At 42.7% G+C, this 20,790-nt stretch overlaps 2 protein-coding genes across 3 annotated transcripts in view; one reads left to right on the top strand and one right to left on the bottom strand.

Moving 5' to 3' along the window:
• The window catches only part of LOC118398987 (tax1-binding protein 1 homolog A-like), a 259,070-nt gene that overhangs the window by 54,125 nt on the left and 184,155 nt on the right, over positions 1-20,790 (bottom strand).
• LOC118393646 (transcription factor E2F8-like) lies at positions 7,123-19,476 on the top strand. 2 transcript variants are annotated; one of them, XM_035786532.2, is made up of 14 exons: positions 7,123-7,646; positions 8,711-8,786; positions 8,976-9,224; positions 9,318-9,471; positions 9,725-10,030; positions 10,241-10,402; positions 10,673-10,810; positions 11,078-11,272; positions 11,370-11,457; positions 11,770-12,277; positions 12,463-12,738; positions 17,224-17,350; positions 17,546-17,898; positions 18,161-19,476. In XM_035786532.2, exons 2-14 carry the CDS (start codon positions 8,718-8,720, stop codon positions 18,317-18,319), a joined length of 2,784 nt encoding a protein of 927 aa, XP_035642425.1. In that variant the 5' UTR covers positions 7,123-7,646; positions 8,711-8,717; the 3' UTR covers positions 18,320-19,476. The 2 variants fall into 2 exon arrangements, with proteins under 2 accessions (XP_035642425.1, XP_035642424.1); XM_035786531.2 differs by lacking the exon at positions 7,123-7,646 and adding an exon at positions 8,402-8,553.

The raw sequence follows: 20,790 nt of genomic DNA, 5'->3' as shown, positions 1-20,790 counted from the left end.
TGAAACTTTGCACACACACTCTAAATTGTGCCTAAACTGCAATATTATACGATGGCCTTTCCCTTGCATTTCAAAGATGATGGAACAAAAGAAATGTGAAAATGCATGTTTTTTTGTTTGTATTATCTTTTACCAGGTCTAATGCGTTATATTCTCCTACATTAATTTCACATTTCAACAAACTTCAAAAAGTGTTTCCTTTCAAATGGTATCAAGAATATGCATATCCTTGCTTCAGGTCCTGAGCTACAGGCAATTAGTTTTGGGAATGTAATTTTAGGCAAAAATTGAAAAAGGGTCAGATCCTTAAGAGGCTTTAAGTTTGCTCCCTCTAATTCTCTCTCTCTCTCTCTCTCTCCGAGGACCTGTCCTGGGACCATGCCTCAGGACTACCTGGCCTGATGACTCCTTGCTGTCCCCAGTCCACCTGGTCGTGCTGCTGCTCCAGTTTCAACTGTTCTGCCTGTGGCTATGGAAGCCTGACCTGTTTACCGGACGTGCTACCTTGTCCCGGATCTGCTGTTTTCAACTCTCTCTCTCTACCGCACCTGCTGTCTCTAACTCTGAATGCTCGGCTATGAAAAGTCAACTGACATTTACTCCTGAGGTGCTGACCTGTTGCAAACCTCCACAACCACTGTGATTATTATTAATTGACCCTGCTGGTCATCTATAAACATTTGAACATCTTGGCCTTGTACTGTGACAAACTCCACCTGTCACAGCCAGAAGAGGACTGGCCACCCCTCAGAACCTGATTCCTCTCTAGGTTTCTTGCTAGGTTCCAGCAAACTAGGGAGTTTTTCCTAACCACCATGCTTCAACAACTGCATTGCTTGCTGTTTGGGGTTTTAGGCTGGGTTTCTGTATATCACTTTGTGACATTGGCTGATGTAAAAAGGGCTTTATAAATACATTTGATTGATTGAATTGCCATGGCAACAACACAGAAATCTAGGCCTCGTTTGCTAAAATAGACCAAATTAGTAACTTGTTCTTATCCACAGTCCATCAGCGCTGTTTTTGTTTTCTTATGTGGTGCTCACTGTGGCACTTGGCATCTGAGAGATGCAGCAGTATGGAAAATTGGAAAACAGCAGCTGGGATGTCTGTCCCGTCAATTAATATTCGTGCTCTAGAAAATCAGAGGTGATGAATTTAACACACTTGATCAAATCGATCATTTTAGTGGACAGAGAGAAAGAGAATAAAGAAGAAAACACAAGAATACACATTCATTTTAACCTAGCCAGTCCTCAGACTGCTAGAGAGATAATGCTGCAATTCCTCAAATATGAGAGCTTCAAGATCTCTTGCATCCCTATTTTTGGCAAAGAACCAAATGTGCCTGTGATGGAACTCTTGCATGTAGTATCCTTCCTAGGGCAGCCATCCTCTCCAGTCTCCACAGCTGCTCAGAGTATGTACCACACACTTAACCAAATGAGAAAGGAAAAAGGGTTCCCCCAAATGACTTCCTGTTGAAAACGGAGAAGGACAAACACTGATGAGGGTCTCGAAGCCTCGATTAGTTCAGCATGCCAGAGTGTCTGAGGGTGGAGGGATGGAATTCAATCCAACTCCACATCCAGATGAAAAGTAATCTGAGTCAACACAGAGATTTATTTTGCCCACACAGGATCAGTGATTGGGGCCTCCCATCCACCCTTCCAGGAGTCATTAGAAGGCATTGGTGCAGGCATACATCACAGGAGCTGGGGGTGAGAGACTGACAGGGGCTGTAGCAAGGGGTGTATTACTGAGAAAAATTGTGGGTCTTACTAGGAGTATTCCATACCGTACGTGACACGAGGGGTGTTGGACCCATTTGTCCCGTCCCACTCTCAACTACATGGTAGATGAAGATTGCTACCGGCTCCATACCCCAGTGAGTTCTACCCCCCATCACCATCACCCTCTGTCAGAGGACAAAGCAGATGGAGGATATGCTTCCCTCCCTCTCCCCTTCTACCTCAAAATGGACACAAAGCACACGCACGCACCCATGCATACTAATATCATTGTAGCTATCACAATACAAGTTCCTCTTATTAAACATGGGGGGGGGGGCTTTCCTTGCTCTTGTTGGTTTTTCAAATAGCACTTATGCAGATGGGAGAACCCTCTGGCTTGGTGAGAAGGTCAATGATGCACCATAAGCATTCAAATGCATTCAGTCACTGGCAGTTATAATGTCTAACGTCAATTTTTTTTCTGATGCTGGTGGTGCCCACATGCATTTCTAAGCAGCCATTAAAGACATACATGCATCAATACACAAGTCAATTAAGCCCCAGTTACAGCTGATGCCACCATTGGGCCAGATGGTATGGGACATCCTCTGCGACAGCCAATCATAAATCACAGCACTTAGGGGTGGGGTTGCCCCCGCAGAAAGGCTCTGTAAGACTCTAAACTTGTCTAAGTATAGTCACATAAGATATCTCAGATTGATATGGTCATTGGATAGGGCTGGGAATTGCCAGGGACTTCACAATACGATCGATATTATCACAATACTTACAGTTCCTTCAGAAAGTATTCATACCCCTTTGACTTTTTCCACTTTTTGTTGTGTTACAAAGTGGGATTAAAATTGATTTGTAAAAATACTCAAGAGTGGAAGAAAAATTCCAACATTTGTTAAGAATTAATCAAATAAAAAACGAATACATTGTGATTAGATAAGTATTCAATACGTGTTAGAATCACTGTTGGCAGCAATTACAGCTGTGGGTCTTTCTGGGTACGTCTCTAAGAGCTTTCCACACCTGGATTGTGCAACATTTGCCCATTTTTCTTTTCAAAATTCTTCAACCTCTGTCAAATTAGTTGTTGATCATTGCTAGACAACATTTTCAGGCCTTGCCATAGATTTTCAAGCAGATTTAAGTCAAAACCGTAACTCGGCCACTCAGGAATATTCCCTGTCTTCTTGGTAAGCAACAGTGTATATTTGGTCTGAACCAGAGTGAGTCCATGCAACTTATTATGTGACTTAAGCACATTTTTACTCCTGAACTTATTTAGGCTTGCCATAACAATGGAGGTTGAATACTTATTGACTAAAGACATTTCAGCTTTTCATTTTTAATCATTTGTAAAAAATATATATATATATATATCTAAAAACACAATTCCACTTTGACATTATAGGGTATTGACAAAAGAAAATCTACATTTAATCCATTTTAAATTCAGGCTGTAACACATTTTGTTTTTGAAAAAGTCAAGGGGTGTGAATACTTTCTGAAGACACTGTAGTATTGCGATTCAATACTGTGATTTTATTGCAATTCCATGGTCCAAACATATTGCTCACCATATGTCTGCTGCAGAGATGAGAGCCATGAGATAACGAGTTTTGATCAGTCATGGGAAAAAAAAGTGCTGAAAACAAATTGTCTCCCTATTTAAAAAGAAGATGGAGAAGAAATTATGAAGGAAAAACACTGGAGTTTTGGTGCAGGTACAGCCAACTAGCAAAAACATTTTATTGAGATATTGTCAAAACGATACGATACTATATATCGTCAAAAATAATATCCCGACACGTAACTCTAATTATTTTTTCCCACATCACTATCATTGGATGATGTATCATTTTTCCTTTGCCGGATCAGGATACAAGCAATATTCAGAGCTGCAAACACCAACACTTTCTACCCAACAATGCACCTACTGAAAAGTTAAAAAAAAAAAAAATTAAATTTGAGATTTTCTCATATGACTTCCTCTGAGCTCAAGTCAAAAGGTACAGACATTTAGCAGAGATCTGAAAGGGAGATTGGGCGAAAATAGAGGTTTGGTCACTCACCCTTTTCTGGTCTTCCAGGCCGTGCATCACAGGTTTCTTCCTCTGGTGATGCTGTGGGGATGCTTCTGCTCCTGATTCCATTTTCTCTTCCTTCTACAATATCCAACTGTCCCTTCTTTGTTCAAAAATATCCTCTCCAAGAAACAAAAATACTTGCTTATTCCAAAGTCCTTCAAACCCTCCCCCCACTCTTTCATCCAAAATCACTATTGGTCCAACAACTTTGTGTGAGAAAAAAAACACCCAACAAGCTATCTCATGGGGGTATGTCCTGGGTGGAGCTAGCTCAGTCAGTTATGTCTTCACTCCATGGCGCTCGGCTGCAGTTTTTAGCCCACTGAGGCTGACCCAGACTGAACATCAGGGGATAGAAGCAGGGGCCCTGAGATCCGGTGCCCCAGAACCATGGTGGCCCTCTCTCCTCAAGCCTTCACCCAGAGCGAAAACCTCTAATCTCCTCCCTGGATATTATCATGGCTCCCTATTCACACAGGGCCAACATTCCTCCATTGTAAAATCACTGGAAGGATTCCAGTTTCGAAACACCCCAGTTTGTAAAAACAAAAAAATAAGAGATGAGGAGAAAAATGGAATACCACTGATGCTGTTTCAAATTCACAGGCCCCTGAAGAGTCTGGTATCCTGATTGGGAGCAGGTGCGTGTGTGTGTTTTAGAAAAAGAAAACAGAGTTAAATTGAAGTTACGGTGTCAAGAGGGGGTGAATTTTTGGGGCATCTCAAGAGCCCTGTAAAGTCTGCTGGATTAACCTGTGATATAGTCACCAAACTATTCCCTTTGCACAACTGGATGGGTCAAAAGAAAAGTTTAACCAGGCTGCCAATTAGACAACAGCATGGAACAATATTCTACAGCAGGGATGAGATGGCCCGTTTTTATTTAGGAACTCAGAATAGTAGAATACACAATGTGCCTTTTTGAAATGTGGTTCTTTTTACATCCATCACTGACCTTCATTCAATTAGCATGTCAGCAAAAAAATATTGATTGGTAAATTAGTCTAGCCAGCTATGTGAATGTGTAGTAATCATGATTGAATTGGCAAAATGAGTAGAATTGCATGAAAATAGTTATACAATTTTAATATTTTCTCTCAGTCCCATGGCAAAATGTGTAGAATAGCATTACACTTGCTTTAAAAGTGCAACATTTTCTCTACGCCCCATGGCTTAATGTGTAGAATTGCAGGAAATGAACTATAAAACTTCACATTGTTTTCTCTCTGCATGTGTGCGTATGGATGTCAGTACACAGACCGGTGAGTCACTGTGGACACTTGTGACTAGTTCAGCTGTTTTTGTGGCCACCACCCCATCAAAATCGGCCATTATGTTACTTGCAAATGTATAGGCTACATGCACTCAATTATTGATGATACGTTGGAATTTATCTTGAAGAATACGCAATAATGTCAGACAATAAAGTGTCAATGATATGAATACTATACTTATACTACATTGGAAGTAACTGCATAAATTGCTGACAAGAAATCAAATAAGGCTGGTAGGCTACTAACTGAGGTCTAGGCTGGATACCTTAGAATGTTATGTAAAAAAAAATAAACATAATGCATGAGTTTTAATAATAATAATAATAATAGTTTTCAGTTTTTCAGTATGAAATGGCAGGTTCTCGAGCTCGAGCTTCATATAAACCAAAAGTAAGAGTTGTATTGGGCATGTGCATAGTGCGTCGCATGAGCAGAATGCAATAGTTATATAGTGTATTAAACTAACGATTGTAGCTAAATCAATTATGCAAAGCAAGCCCTCGGCAATTTCTGCACAAACACTTCCAAATAATAAACACAAAACATACAAGATGCATATCAATGATGGTATATCACCCTGCAGAAATCCTGCTAAGGCAGGTGCTGCATTTCCTTTACTCTGACATGGGGTCGCTCACCAAAATTAAAGGTGGAAAATAAACTATGGAAAGCTGTTGAAATAGACGTAACCTAACTAAAAATATATTTTTTCAATAGATGGAATTTAAGTAAAATGTTCGGAGTATCTACTCACCCAACACATCAGCAGCGAATGTAATGTTTCCCTTCAAGGACGAACTGCTCCCTACAGCACGTCACTCGCTTACCTTCCCTTCTTTCCCTTCCCTTCTTGATGCTTCGCTTTGCTCAGCAAAGTCCCACTCTCTCCTCAATCGATAACATCACGTCACTTCACTGGACCCGCGCGCCCAATGCGCCCAGCGTTTTCTCCACCAGCTCCCCTGCGCCATCCGTTTCCATGGATACTGACAGATAGAATGGTTTTGGTGACACCTAGCGACATTGTATCGAATGTCTCATGCCGAGAGCCAATCTGTGCAAATTGTATCACAAATTGTATCTCCCAGTCTCCCTCTGAGTAAATTCACAAAATAAAACACCAATCCCAATGAATCGTTAAAAAATGACATTGGTGCCATACGTTTTAGTATTTTATGGTGATATATGTATGATATACTTTTTACTTCGTTCAATTTTTTCTCCAACAAATTGAAACGGCATGTTATCGTCTGCTAGTCTGCATGTATCCATGATATGGTAACATTTTACAGATTGGCTACATCGATATGGTACTAGAAACTATGGTACTATTATATAAGTATATCGTGGGTACTTTATATTAGAGATTGGCGGGCTCATTGTAATAGCTGGAATGGAGTTTTGGAACGGAGTCAAACATGTGGTTTCCTTATTGCAAAAATCGCTGAAGTTGGAGACTTTTATCTCCCTCACCAACTTCAAACATCTGCTATCTGAGCAGCTAACCGATCGCTGCAGCTGTACATAGTCTATTGGTAAATAGCCCACGCATTTTCACCTACCTCATCCCCATACTGTTTTTATTTATTTACTTTTCTGCTCTTTTGCACACCAATATCTCTACCTGTACATGACCATCTGATCATTCATCACTCCAGTGTTAATCTGCAAAATTGTAATTATTCGCCTACCTCCTCATGCCTTTTGCACACAATGTATATAGACTCCCCTTTTTTTTCTACTGTGTTATTGACTTGTTAATTGTTGACTCCATGTGTAACTCTGTGTTGTCTGTTCACACTGCTATGCTTTATCTTGGCCAGGTCGCAGTTGCAAATGAGAACTTGTTCTCAACTAGCCTACCTGGTTAAATAAAGGTGAAATAAAACATTTAAAAAATAAAAATGTCTGAGGGGTTTGACTCCGTATTAAAACCCCATTCCAGCCATTACAATGAGCCCGTCCTGATATAGATCCTCGAACCAGCCACCTTTGCCGTATATTCGTGTTTTCTTCTTCGCCAAAATCAGAGGAAAAATAAACTATGTAGACATGTTGAAATAGACGTAGCCTAATTTAATGGTTGCCAAAATTGAATTGGCTTTATGCCAAGTTTCTGGCAAGATATCCGTGCAGCGTTTAATGTAAACTCGTGGGATCAGGCGTTGTGTGAGTAGTTTCAAATTGTGGTGGTTGGCTCTATCCCGTGGGGGGAGTTCTGGGCGTTCTGTACGCGTGAAACTAGGCGGGACAAATGAAATGGTCCTCAAATCAACGTATTTTACTCACTTGGGTAGGACTACAGGGCAAAAGTCCTTTTGGCTCTCCTTTTACACCGTTAGTGTTGAATTAGCTGATCGGCTGGTTCCGAAATTGCATGGGGACATTAACAACTTTTAATTTTTTTTTCAAGATATTAGGATTGTTTTGTCAGCCAATAGCAAAGCACACGTTTATTACCAATGCCTTTAGCTGCTTGACTTTGCAAGGGGATGCAAACAAGAATTTGAGAGGGGCACAAATGTAACCTGTGCTATAGGGTAAGTAACTACATATATTTGTGTTCATCATTTCTCTTTATGGGACTGTGATTGTCAGTCAGATCTTTATTCCCCATCTTTAGCAAGCTAGCAACTGTACTGTACACCATTTGTTGGAGTCTAGTTAACCCGCGCCTTACTGTACGTAACTAGCTGGTCAGCTAGCTATTGCTATCCAAATTGCATGGGATCTCATGTAAATAAATGTGCATTTGTAGTTTCTAACATTTAATACACCTCTTATGAAGTATTAAGGCGCGTATTTGTGACGTATAGCTAGCAAAAAATGTAGCTGTTTTTGGAAGACGTAGTTATAGCTAGCGAGCCAGCTTTTTAGAAAAGGGTGCAGTGGCAGCATTGACCCGCGCTCGCAAAGCTCATTAGCTGGCCAACAAACTAGTTGGAAAGCGATACAATTTGTTCTGCCCAGCCTTTATTAACGTGTAACAACATTTTGTTACGCAAATGTATTCCTGCGGACTTGCTTTCGTGCACTATAAGCTATGTAAAGTAGCACAAATGACCCGTGTATGTCACATTTCAATGTTCCGGGTTGTGTCACTGGAATGTCTGCACATTCCGCGCCAAGATTTAAAAAAAATATTTACCTGCGCGGGACGGTCCGAATTCGATTCAGGTCATCGCCCGCTTCATTCTTACTGGTTACTTGCCGCAAAATAGGCGTGTCGTTGAAGCGGTTTTGCTTGATCATTCGACGGAGTGCATGTCAGTTACCGCCAAGCGTTAACTGTGATATTTTGATTCGATTCGATTTTTAATATTAATCTATTTAAAATCAACCTAGAGGCACGGTATTATTTGGAAAATGTGATTGAATTAGAAGCGTAGCTGCTAGCTATATCGTTAGTATGTTAACACCGAAGAAATATAATGCAGTTAAGAAACGGTAACTAAGCCTATAACGTTTTGTGAAACTTGGATTGAGTGCATCAAATACATTGGTTTGCTTGCTGACGTTAACTGTTATTGATCTAACTAGCTAGACACTGCTTTTTTGTTAGCACATTTCAGTCTTACATTCTTTGTTTTAAATTGAAATTTAGTTGGAAAATGTCGAGCACTTCACCGGAGTCCCAGTATCTGAGACATACAACTCAAACCACCACCTCTAATCACAAGGTTAGTAATAGCTATCTACTACATGTTTCTGTTGATTTTTAAATCCAGGTTCCTATCTTATTGTTTATATAGTAGTTAATATGCTGTATATGTATGTTCAAGGGTATTTGACTGACTGTTACATAACTAACTCTAACCGTGACATCCAGTGATCCTTAAATAATCTTTGCCATTTACTTTCTCCAACAGGGGAATGTCTTTGCAGAGCCACAAGCACTGACAAAAACACCAAGGAAAGCATCTACCCAAGGCACTGTGCTAACAGAGATTCAATCCAACATGGGACCCCTTATGACCCCAACTAAAGGAAGGGAGACTGGGACTGGTGAGCCTTGGACCCCAACCTCCAATTTGAAAATGCTGATGAGCGCTGCCAGCCCTGAGATCAGGAACAGAGAGAAAGAGCTGTGTATGGACTCTGAGGGAGGGGATGCCATGGTAAAATAATACACACACACACACATGAGTCTGCAGCTAAGACCTGAGAAATGTATTGATTGCCTGTTTGATCTTTTTCCTATTCACCCATAGGACCACGAGCTTGGAGAGGAAGGGGAGAAACAGATCAGCAGAAAAGAGAAGAGTCTGGGTTTGCTCTGTCACAAGTTCCTGGCCCGCTACCCTGATTATCCCAACCCTGCCCTCAACAACGACATCAGTCTGGATGATGTTGCCACAGAGCTTAGTACGTCCTGTTTTACTTCTGTCTCTCCACTGTCTTTCTTTATTCCCATTTTCTTCTCAGAATAAAGCTGTGTTACCCTTATATTTTCATATTTTTTTGAAGAATGCAATAAATACAGCATGTATTCCCTAAGTTGAGGCCTATATGTTGATGCTGTAAATAAGCAGTTGCAAACTAGAGACAAACAGTATACAAACAAGACCACTTTACTCCTGTTCATTCAACTCACATTCTCTCTTCTCTGGCCGAACAGATGTGGAGCGCAGGCGCATCTATGACATCATGAATGTGCTGGAGAGCTTGCACATGGTCAGCCGGCTAGCCAAGAATCGCTACACGTGGCATGGGCGCGCTAACCTACCACAGACCCTGGCCAAGTTGCGGCAGGTGGGCGAGGAGCATCGCTACGGGCAACAGATGCAGCAGATCCGCCAGCGCAGCCTGGAAAAGGAGTTGGACTCGGACGGTGAGGAGAAAGAGAACGAGGAGGTGGAGGGAGGAGAACAGGGCCAGAAGGAGATGTTCTTTGTTGAGCTTCCTGGGGTGGAGTTTAAAGCAGGTGAGAGGCCAGGATTAACCTCATTTGATTAAGATATATTAATACAATTGTTCGTAATATGTAGCATGCAATTGATTGACCCTGTATGGCAAGGATTTTGTAGAAAAAAAGTTTCCCCTGTAGATATTTCTTGTTTTAGTCGGCTGAACTGAGTGACCATGGTCTTGGCTATGCAATAACCTTGCTATTATTCACTTGTGTTCTCTCCAGCCTCAGTGAACAGCAGGAAGGACAAGTCTCTGAGGGTGATGAGCCAGAAGTTTGTCATGTTGTTCCTGGTGTCCACACCTCGGGTGGTCAGTTTGGATGTGGCTGCCAGGATCCTCATTGGAGAGGACCAGGTGGCTGATCAGGACAAGAGCAAGTTCAAGAGTGAGTGTTGAGCCTTTAAGGGCAAAACAGTCCTTCATGCCTCTGGCACAGCCTGTGGAAGTCTGTATATAACATAATTAATAACTAGCAAATCTGTTCTCTCAGCCCATTTTTAGCTAGGATACACAAGCTTTGTCATACAAGTTGAGTGTGTAGTTGGCGCAATAAGTAAGTCTGCACACTGAGATGCTCCCTCAAGTGCTTTAAGACCTTAGGATCCTCATCTAGTGATGATGAGTAATGTCTGAATGTGTGTCTGTGTGTTTGCAGCTAAGGTCCGCAGGCTGTATGATATAGCCAACGTGCTGCGGAGCCTGAAGCTGATAGAGAAGGTCCATGTGACAGAGGAGAAGGGGAGGAAGCCTGCCTTTGAATGGACTGGCCCTGAGGACTTCCCCAGTGTGAAGGGTAGGCACTCATCAGAACACACTGTCTTCCCAATAATACTTCACTTGAAGGGGTTACCATACATAATAACACTATCACAAGGCCTTGATTTCAACATGATATAGAAGTACCCTGTGCCATTGAAGCTATGCTGAACTTTTGCTATACAAGTTAGTGGTTTATATGAACTTTTTGAGTCAGACACTATGTTACCATTTAACCTGTAATGGTGTCCAACCTGCCTCTCCCATTCACCAGACAAAATCTTGTGTTTCAATTCACACATAGAGACCACTGCCACTACAGCGACTGCCAAGAGAAAACCAGAGTCTCGTACCTCCGTGGACAACTGTGCCAAAAATCTCTTCTCCTCTCCGGGGAGTAAACGCAGCTTCACCCGCCACCCCTCCCTCATCAAACTGGCCAAGAGCATCCAGGAAGACCGGCGCAAGATCAACTCAGCCCCCACCAGCCCTGTCAAGAGTAAGTCCTGGGAGATATTTAGATAGAGTCTGGGATATTATTCAGATGTTTTTACTGAGAGTTGGGTGTGTAAATTAGCTTCTGTTTTTCTTTTCAGATGATTCCTCGAGCAGTGAGTTCTTTCCCACCAAAATGGCCCAACTAGCGGCCATCTGTAAGTTCCAGCTTGACCAGCAATCAAACAAGTAAGTTCTGCCTGATTCTCATTGGTGGCAGGGTAGCCTAGTGGTTAGAGAGTTGGTCTAGTAACCGAAAGGTTGCAAGTTCAAATCCCCAAGCTGACAAGGTACACATCTGTCGTTCTGCCCCTGAACAGGCAGTTCCTAGGCCGTCATTGAAAATAAGAATTTGTTCTTAACTGACTTGCCTAGTTAAATAAAGGTTAAAATAAAAAATTGCGCTATCGTATCCTTTGTTCTTCTAAATTAACCAGAAATGTTGTACGTTTCCTTGTTAACCTCAACTCAGATGTTACAATGAGTCTTTTCCCATTCCAGGGTTGTTGACAGGACACCGAAGTCTGCCGTTACTGTGACTGAGGCACTGCCAGCTCATCAACAGAAAGCTGCTAAAAAGCCAGGAGCTCCACAGCCCCCAGTATTAACACCCACAGAAGCCTGTGCCAGCACTGTCCACCTCACCCCACGGGCACAGTTCACCCCCCAACCTACTGGGGCAATGTCCTTCCACCCTGCCCAGTGTTCACCCCTCATCCCTATGCTGCTGCCCCAACACCAGGGAGGCGGTCCCTATGCCATCTACATGCACCCCTCCTCCTTAAGGCCACACCCCCTAACCAGGCCTCAGCCAACCAGCCTCGCTGTGCGCTCTATGACCTTCGAGGATAAGACGGGGCGGAGCCCGAGTGATGTCACAGTGCAAGGCCACTCGTCTGCTACGAACAAGCTGCCAACCAGCAGCCCCTCGGCATTAAAACGTGTGTGTTCAGAGAGAACTTCAGAGGAAAGCCCCTCCAAGGCCAAGAGGATTGACCCTAGCACCAGGGTAAGACCTGTTCTTTACACGCTACTTCTGCCTCTACGCAGCTCAGTTGTACCTACTTTGACCAGAATGTGAGGTGACTTGTCACTAGTAGAGAACTTTGGCAATGACATACAAATAAAGAAGCCTGATAAATAGTTATAGCAACAGTCATACCAAGCTAACCCACCTCTCTTTCTCTCCTCCAGGACACGTCTCCTAAGCTGTGTGAGATCCTCCAGGCTCGTCTAAAGGCGCGTCGCGGGGGTCTCGTCTCCAGCCGTCCATCACCCCGAGCCCTCCACCTGGACCCAGAGTTCGTCAACACCCCTGGGAGCTCAGTGGCCGTCGCAGCCAATCAGACACTGGAGCAGAACCTGGAGACCTTCCTGGAGAAGGAGGAGAAGGTCGCAACCTCAGACAGCGAGGCAGGGCTCACGCCGGTCAGAGCTGTTCCACTGAACCCTCAACACCTACACACAGAGGTAAACACACACACACACACACACATAGCTAAAATACCGATACTGGTAATACCAGAAATATAGGTATGTGCATCTGTCCCTTTCAACAATATTTTCGATTCACGGGCTCCAATACGATACAGGAACGATACGTTTTAGTTTGAAACGATTAGAGAACGAATCAATGCGATACGATTCAATGCAAACATTTGTTGCATAAACACATTATTATTTTTTAAATTCCAAAATATTATGTTTGTCACCTGCTCAAAATACAACGGGTGTAGTATTTACCGTGAAATGCTTGCTTACAAGCCCTTCCCAACAATGCTAAGTTTAAAAATAGTAACACAAGGAATAAAATACACAAAACTGGAGCAATACAGAGAGTACCCGTACCAGATCAATATGCAGGGGTACGAGGTAGATATTTACATGAAGGCAGGGTAAAGTGACTCGGCGTCAGGATAGATAAGAGTCAAATAAGAATGGAGTATCAGCAGAATATAAACGCGTGTTTGTATTGTCGGTGTGCGCGTGTGTGTTATGTACAGTATGTGAATGTGTGTGGGCTTTGTGCGAGTGTCAGTGCAGTGTGAGTGTGTACCGTAATTTCCGGACTATAAGCCGCTACTTTATTCCCACACTTTGAACCTCACGGTTTATACAATGACGCGGCTAATTTATGGATTTTTCCCGCTTTCACAAGATTCATGCCGCCAAAAAGCTGAGCACCGTCACATAATGTGACATAAATCGAGCGCGCTCAAACCTCCCATCATTCTTATTACAGTAGTCATTTTGTTAACCTCATCATGGCAAAGACACAGAGAAATGCATATGATGCAGCTTTCAAGTTGAAGGCGATAAATCTGGCTGTTGGAAAAGGAAATAGAGCTGCTGCACGGGAGCTTGGCCTTAATGAGTCGATGATAAGACGTTGGAAACAGCAGCGTGAGGAACTGACTCAGTGCAGAAAGACAACAAAAGCTTTCAGAGGGAAGAAAAGCAGATGGCCCAAAGTATTTGCAGCCACTCCACATCAGTGTAAATCGTGCATTTAAGGTGGCGCTCCATGTTCAGTGGGAGGCTTGGATGACAAGTGGGGAGAAATCCTTCACTAAAACAGGCCGCATGCGAAGAGCAACTTATGGTCAAGTCTGCCAGTGGGTCCTGACAGTGTGGAGCATTGTCAAAAAATCCACTATCATCAACGGGTTTCGAAAGGCTGGACTGCTGCGTGTTGAAGGGGCAGCATGAGCTCAGCGGGGTATTTGCCTCCGGATGAAAGTGACGAGAGCGACAATGAAAACGATCCAACATCGGATGAAGCCATTCTGAGGCTATTCAACTCCGACGAGATGACTTCAGTGGTTTCAGTGCACAGGTGGAGGAAGATAGTGACCAATGACTTTCTTGGTAGGCTACTGTTTTAATTTTTGCTACAAGCCGTGTTTCGTTAAAGCCTATTTATTTTTGTTACAAGCCGTGTTTCGTTTAAAGGCTGTGTAAAGTTCATTTGTTTCAATGTACCGGTAGGCACCTGCGGCTTATAGACATGTGCGGCTTATTTATGTACAAAATACATATTTTTTAATAATTCAGTGGGTGCGGTTTATATTCAGGTGCGCTTAATAGTCCAGCTATTACGGTATGTATAGTCTTGTGATTGTGCATAGAGTCAGTGCGAGATAGGGTCTGTGCCGATTGATCTGGTGACCATTTAATTAACAATTTAGCAGTCCTATGGCTATTTAGTAGTCTTATGGCCTGTTGGTCCCGTGAGCCGATGCCCCGGTACCGTTTGCCGGACTGTAGCGGAGGGGTAAGTCTATGGCTTGGGTGGCTGTAATCTTTGGCAATTTTTTGGGCCCTCTGACACCACCTTATATAGATGTCTTGGGGCTCTGCCACAGCCAGTGGAAGTCTAAATTAAAATCTGCTGATGATGAAGCCCATGAGCTGAGCTTCTCTGAGCTGGATCTGTCTGAGCGGACTTCTGAGTGTGTGTGATGTATGTCTTTGGTGTATGTACTATGTAGGTACCTGAGCTGAGTTTTTTTGTCCCCCACCCCCACACACTTTGGTTCTGAAATTACCATCACCCACTAATTCACTTTTTGCACTCATTTATCAATATCTATTGTTTACAAATTAGCTATGACATAGCCAATGAATATATTTCACAACTTTGGAATATATTTCACCCCCATCTCAAAATTGAATGGTTTTGACCATTTGGACATTTGTATGGAGTGATCTCTCGCTTTGGCCATGCAGTGTGCCTCGCAAAAGTGATTGCTGTCCTCGTTATGAAATTAGTAACCTTATCATGTATGTATATATATGTGTGTGTGTGTGTGTGTGTGTGTGTATATGTGTATATATATATGTGTATACACACACATCATGTATGTATATATATATATATATATATATGTATGTGTGTGTGTGTATATATGTGTGTATATATATACATATGTATGTGTATACACACATCATGTATGTATATATATGTATGTGTATATATATGTATGTATATATATATGTGTGTATATATGTATGTATGTGTATATATATATGTGTGTGTATATATATACACACATATGTATATATATACATACATGATGTGTGTGACTACAGACTCTGGTTCGATTCCAGGCTGTATCACAACCGGCCGTGATAGGGAGTCACATTGGCCCAGCATCGTTAGGGTTTGGCCGGGGTAGGCAGTCATTGTAAATAAGAATTTGTTCAACTGACTTGCCTAGTTAAATAAGGGTTAAATAAATACAAAACTTTAAGGACACCTGCTCTTTCCATGACATAGACTGATCAGGTGAAAGCTATGATCCCTTATTAATGTCACTTGTTAAATCCACTTCAATCAGTGTAGATGAACAGGAGGAGACAGGTTAAAGAAGGATATTAAAGCGTTGAGACATGGATTGTGTATGTGTGCCACTTAGAGGGTGAATGGGCAAGACAAAAGATTTAAGTGCCTTCGAACAGGCTATGGTAGTTAGGTGCCAAGCGCATCCTGTTTCTGTCAGGAACTGCAATGCTGCTGAGTTTAAGCTCAACAGTCTCCCGTGTGTATCACCCAAAGGACTTCCAGCCAACTTGACACATGGGCCAGCATCCCTGTGGAATGCTTTCAACACCTTGTAGAGTCCATGCCCTGATGAATTGAGGCTGTTCAGAGGGGAAATGGTGGAGGTGCAACTCTATTAGGAAGGTGTTCCTAATGTTTGGTATGCTGATCGTTTAAAGAAAAAAATATTGCTGATGGTGAACCTGAATAATCAAAATTATAAGCCCCTTCAGCAGGTATAGCCAGATGAGAGTTGTTTCTGATAGCCGGTAAAACAGCATTTTCAACAGCGCATACAGTTGAAGTTGGCTAGTTTTACATAGGGCGACCGATTAATTATGTGGATATATTGAAGCAACATTTCAAGACATCAGTCAGGAAGTTTAAGCTTGGTTGCAAATGGGTCTTCCAAATGGACAATGACCCCAAGCATACTTCCAAAGTTGTGGCAAAATGGCTTAAGGACAACAAAGTCATGGTATTGGAGCGGCCATCACAAAGCCCTGACCTCAATCCTATAGATCAATTTGTGGGCAGAACTGAAAAAGTGTGTGAGCAAGGAGGCCTACAAACCTGACTCGGTTAAACCAGCTCTGTCAGGAGGAATGGGACAAAATTCACCCAACTTATTGTGGAAGCTTGTGGAAAGCTACCTGACACGTTTGACCCAAGTTTAACAATTTAAATGCAATGCTACCAAATACTAATTGAGTGTATGTAAACTTCTGACCCACTGGGAATGTGATGAAATTAATAAAAGCTAAAATAAATCTCTCAACTATTATTTTGACATTTCACATTCTTAAAGTAAAGTGGTGATCGTAACTGACCTGAGACAGGGAATTTTTACTAGGATTTTTACTAGGATTAAATGTCAGGAATTGTGAAAAACTGAGTTAAATGTATTTGGCCAAGATTTATGTAAACTTCCAACTTCAACTGTATATAACAAAAATCTAGCAAATCACAAAGGTTGTCACAATCTTAATATCATGCAAGCCATTTTAGTATTTGAATGCTGAATGTGCCACACAGATTTGCAAGACCAACTCGCGTTGGTCAGCACGTGAAGCTGGGCACAGTGCGCAGTTTGACTAGGCTACTGATATTGCCTGGAGTTGTTCGGCGTGCAAAATTACTTATAGAGCAATGACTGTCAAAAGAGTTACGTGCAGTTCGACACAAAAGATAAGCTGTGTTTTCGGATGTAGAAAGAATGTATTAAACTTATGAACCAGTGACTCGTAACGTTTGAATCGATTTTCTGACAAATGCATGCTACATTTGGTCTGAGTCTGAAGACCAACGCACTTGTATCTTCAACATTTGAATCTGGGACCGATGTGAATCGTTGCGTCCATAATACTGTCTTAATGACTCTTTTCTCTGTCTGTCTCTCTGTCGGGTTCCAGACTCTGATCCCCACTGGCTACCTGATCCCCATCTCCCAGCAGTCACTCTTCAGCTACAAAGACCACAACACAGAGAGCAGCAAAGCCTTCACACCCACCTACAACATCTACCACACACCCACCGCAGGTATACACACCTTTAACATTTTTTCAGTCAGTACACACACGAATGCAAATTTGAACTGTCTTTTTGTTTATTTTTTTCTGAGGACCTTGAGTAAAGCATACAAGCATTCGGTATCAGATGACTTAAACTCTATTCAAATTGGAAATCTGTATCTTATGACTGTAATTAACTATGTCTTTCCTCTCTCCTTCCCAGGCTCTAGACCTCCCCCGATCCAGGAGTTCACCCCCACCAGCCTCCCCCTCCACCGGCCTCCCCCCTCCTCGCCCTTCTCTGCCCAGGGACACCGCTTCCCCAGCCCTGCCATCCTCAACTTTACCCTGCAGAACCTGGGCCTCATCCCTGGGCCTGGCTCTGTGCCCACTTACAGCCCTAGCACTTGCCACACCCCGGAGCACCCCAGCTCCATGCCCAGCCCCCTGCCTCCCCACCTGGGCCTGCATCAGAGGGGCGGCATGGTGTTCGTTAAGCCCATGTCCCCCGTGCCAGTCCAACATCAGATGACCGGCCCGGGCGGGCAACCACTCACGCTAATCAGCCTACAGCAGGTGAGATACATGCTTGCATACATACATCCACACAAACACTGGGTCACACATACAGACAGCATACTTACACACACAGCCTCACGCCCCAATAATCTTGTCACACACACAAACAGTCAAAGGCAAACCCTTCCTCCCTAATTGCTAATGGTGTGCTGCTGGTTCAGTGCTTGGGTAACTAGCTTCACTGATTATATAAACGAGGTGTGATTTTGATTGTAAACAGCTAACTTCTCTGTCGTTTTCTTTCTCTCCTCCTCTTCAGATGACCACGCCCAAAGGGACGGTCCTCCCCCAGCACAGTTTCTTCCACACCCCGCTGGCTACCGTGGTAACCACCAGCCATGGACACACGGCGCCAGCGGGCACCAAAACCGTTTACATCCCTCAGCGGAAGCTGGACGTCACCGCTGAGGACACCTAAAAACTATGCTGCTACACAAACTTTCTGTATGTGTGTGTGTGTGTGTGCGCGTCAGCCCTTCAACATGTGTGTGTCTGCATGTCTGCATGGCTTTCTATGGTCAGACTGTCGTATTTTTTAAGGCGTACTGTAGGTTGAGTGGTTTTGTGTTTTAGGGTATGTGATGTTGCCATATGAGTTCATCCAAAACTGGTCCATAGGTTATTCCAGCGTTTCCCACACTCAGTGCACGTTTTTTTTTTTTGTGTGCTAGTACTACACGACTGATTCCAATTATTAAAGCTTGACGATTAGTTGATTATTTGAATCAGCTGTGTATTGCTAGGGCAAAAACCAAAACGTGCAGCCCTTGGGGTCCTGAGGACAGTTTCAGAAACCCTGGTTTATTCCATTTCTACAGGGGAAGACAAAGTATGTGAACATGGTATGGAATCTCTACAGAAACAGCTGCGAGTCACCATCATCACAGCTAGCTCCAAATATAACTGATGGCGAGACCAGCCTTGGTAAATACTCTTAACCCTGGGGCTTGATACACGATATGCTGGATATTACTGTGTAATACTATAATACTACAACATACTTTTGATACTGGTGTATATGTATGGAAATATGATTAGGGCTCACCGGTAGGTATTAAACTGGCGAGAGGTGCTTTCTGTGTCTGCGAGGGGTGCTTTCTGTGTCTGAATACTAAATAGTGAAACTGTCTGTCTTTAGGTTTTAAGGGGTTGTTTGCCAAAATGTAATACGCTGGCTGAGTATTTCAACATTTCTCAACGAGAAGTTGTATTGAAGTCCCATTACATCATCAACGTGCCATAGAGAACACCAACCTAACCCCAGTTCACTGGGAGGACATTAATACATGACAGCGGAACTTTAATGACTGAAATAGAAACATTTGATTGAAACGTATTGTAGATGAACTGTTTTTGTATGTGTCAAATTGGTAAGACTACAATTTTGCACATTGTACATGCTAACTGTTACCCTTCAAAAGCTGAACTGTATGTGATTAAAATGGAAGGGGTGAATGTTTTTTGATGGGATTCCTACCTTAGGCTAATCAGGTAATTGAAATCAGATCTTAATGCATAAGGAATGGACTTTAAGCATCCTTGTATATAAAATGGTAAACTATTAATATTGTTAAACCGGTGTCTGTCCTGTTCATGTATGCTTTACTGTCTCCCTCGGTTGATGAATACATGGTCGATGATATTGTGGTGTCCTACAGCATTAGTCTAGAGTATGAATATGATAAAGGTGGTTTCATATCAACATAAGTCCTTCCCCTTGGCTACTGTCACCCAGAAGTTTCAGGAAATCTCTAGCAATCATGTTTGTGTAAGAAGACCAGGACAAATGGTTGGTGAAAGCTCCAGGTCCCAGCTTAGGGGCAGGGGTCTCTGCGGCCTGTGTTGTCATGGGGGGGCTACTGTAGGTCTTGAGTGTCAGAACTATGTTTTAATTTGAGCGTCACCATTAAACTCTGGATGATGAGAGAAATGGGCTGTATTTAAAGGACTCCCCTCTGGGGTTTGGGGCGGTCGCACTCACTGATTTGAGACTGAACTGTGGGGGGAGAGAATGACACGGATTCGTCCACGGACCTGTGCAGGTACTGTGGTAAAACATTTCTGATTTGTGAGTGATATGTTTGATACATGTAAACGCACACTGATTGAATCAACGTTGTTTCCACATCATTTCAATGAAATTACATTGATCCAACAGGGAATGGACGTTGAATTGACTGAGACCGGCTGTATTTTCAGTAAAACCGATATACAGCAGTGTCCAATCAGTGCCATATTTTTTTGAATATTTGGTCCATGGATCTGACTGATGAACTTGAGCTCTCTCTAATTAAGTTGAAATGCATGAACATAATTTGAATTTCCATGTGAGGTAAGTGTTATTGACCAGGCTGCTTCAAGCGGTCCAGGGTGGATACTGGAATATGTTCTTCCATGGTCCTAATGGGCTACATTCCTGGAGTCTTATCACCACACACCAGCCCTATGAGGTGACGGACAACCTCTGAAATGAATGGGTGAGAAGTGAGGAGAGTCCGGACTGGCTGAGATGCCTTATCTCTGCTAGAAGAACAGGCTCGACAACGTCGCTGTCACTATAATATGATGGGTATCATCAAAGAGAAATGTAGACATTTGTGGGGCGTTTTGTAGTCTGAACCAATCCCAATGCATGCATAGCTGTGGGGATTAGAGCTGCTGAGGGTTCTGCTGCACCTGTTAAATCAGTATTGAAATTATGTTTTAAAAAATATATATATATATATACAGTATCAGTTAAAGTTGACAACTACTCATTCGAGGGTTTTATTTCTTTTTTCTACGTTGTAGAATAGTAGTGAAGAGAGCAAAGCTATGACATAACACATATGGAAACTCAGGAAAAAAAAGAAACGTCCCTTTTTCAGGACCCTGACTTTCAAAGATAAT

This window comes from Oncorhynchus keta, chromosome 20 (genome assembly GCF_023373465.1).
Source record: "Oncorhynchus keta strain PuntledgeMale-10-30-2019 chromosome 20, Oket_V2, whole genome shotgun sequence".
Lineage (NCBI taxonomy): Eukaryota > Metazoa > Chordata > Actinopteri > Salmoniformes > Salmonidae > Oncorhynchus > Oncorhynchus keta.
The sequence above is the reverse complement of the archived record's forward strand: the minus strand, read 5'-3'. Positions and strand labels throughout refer to the sequence as shown.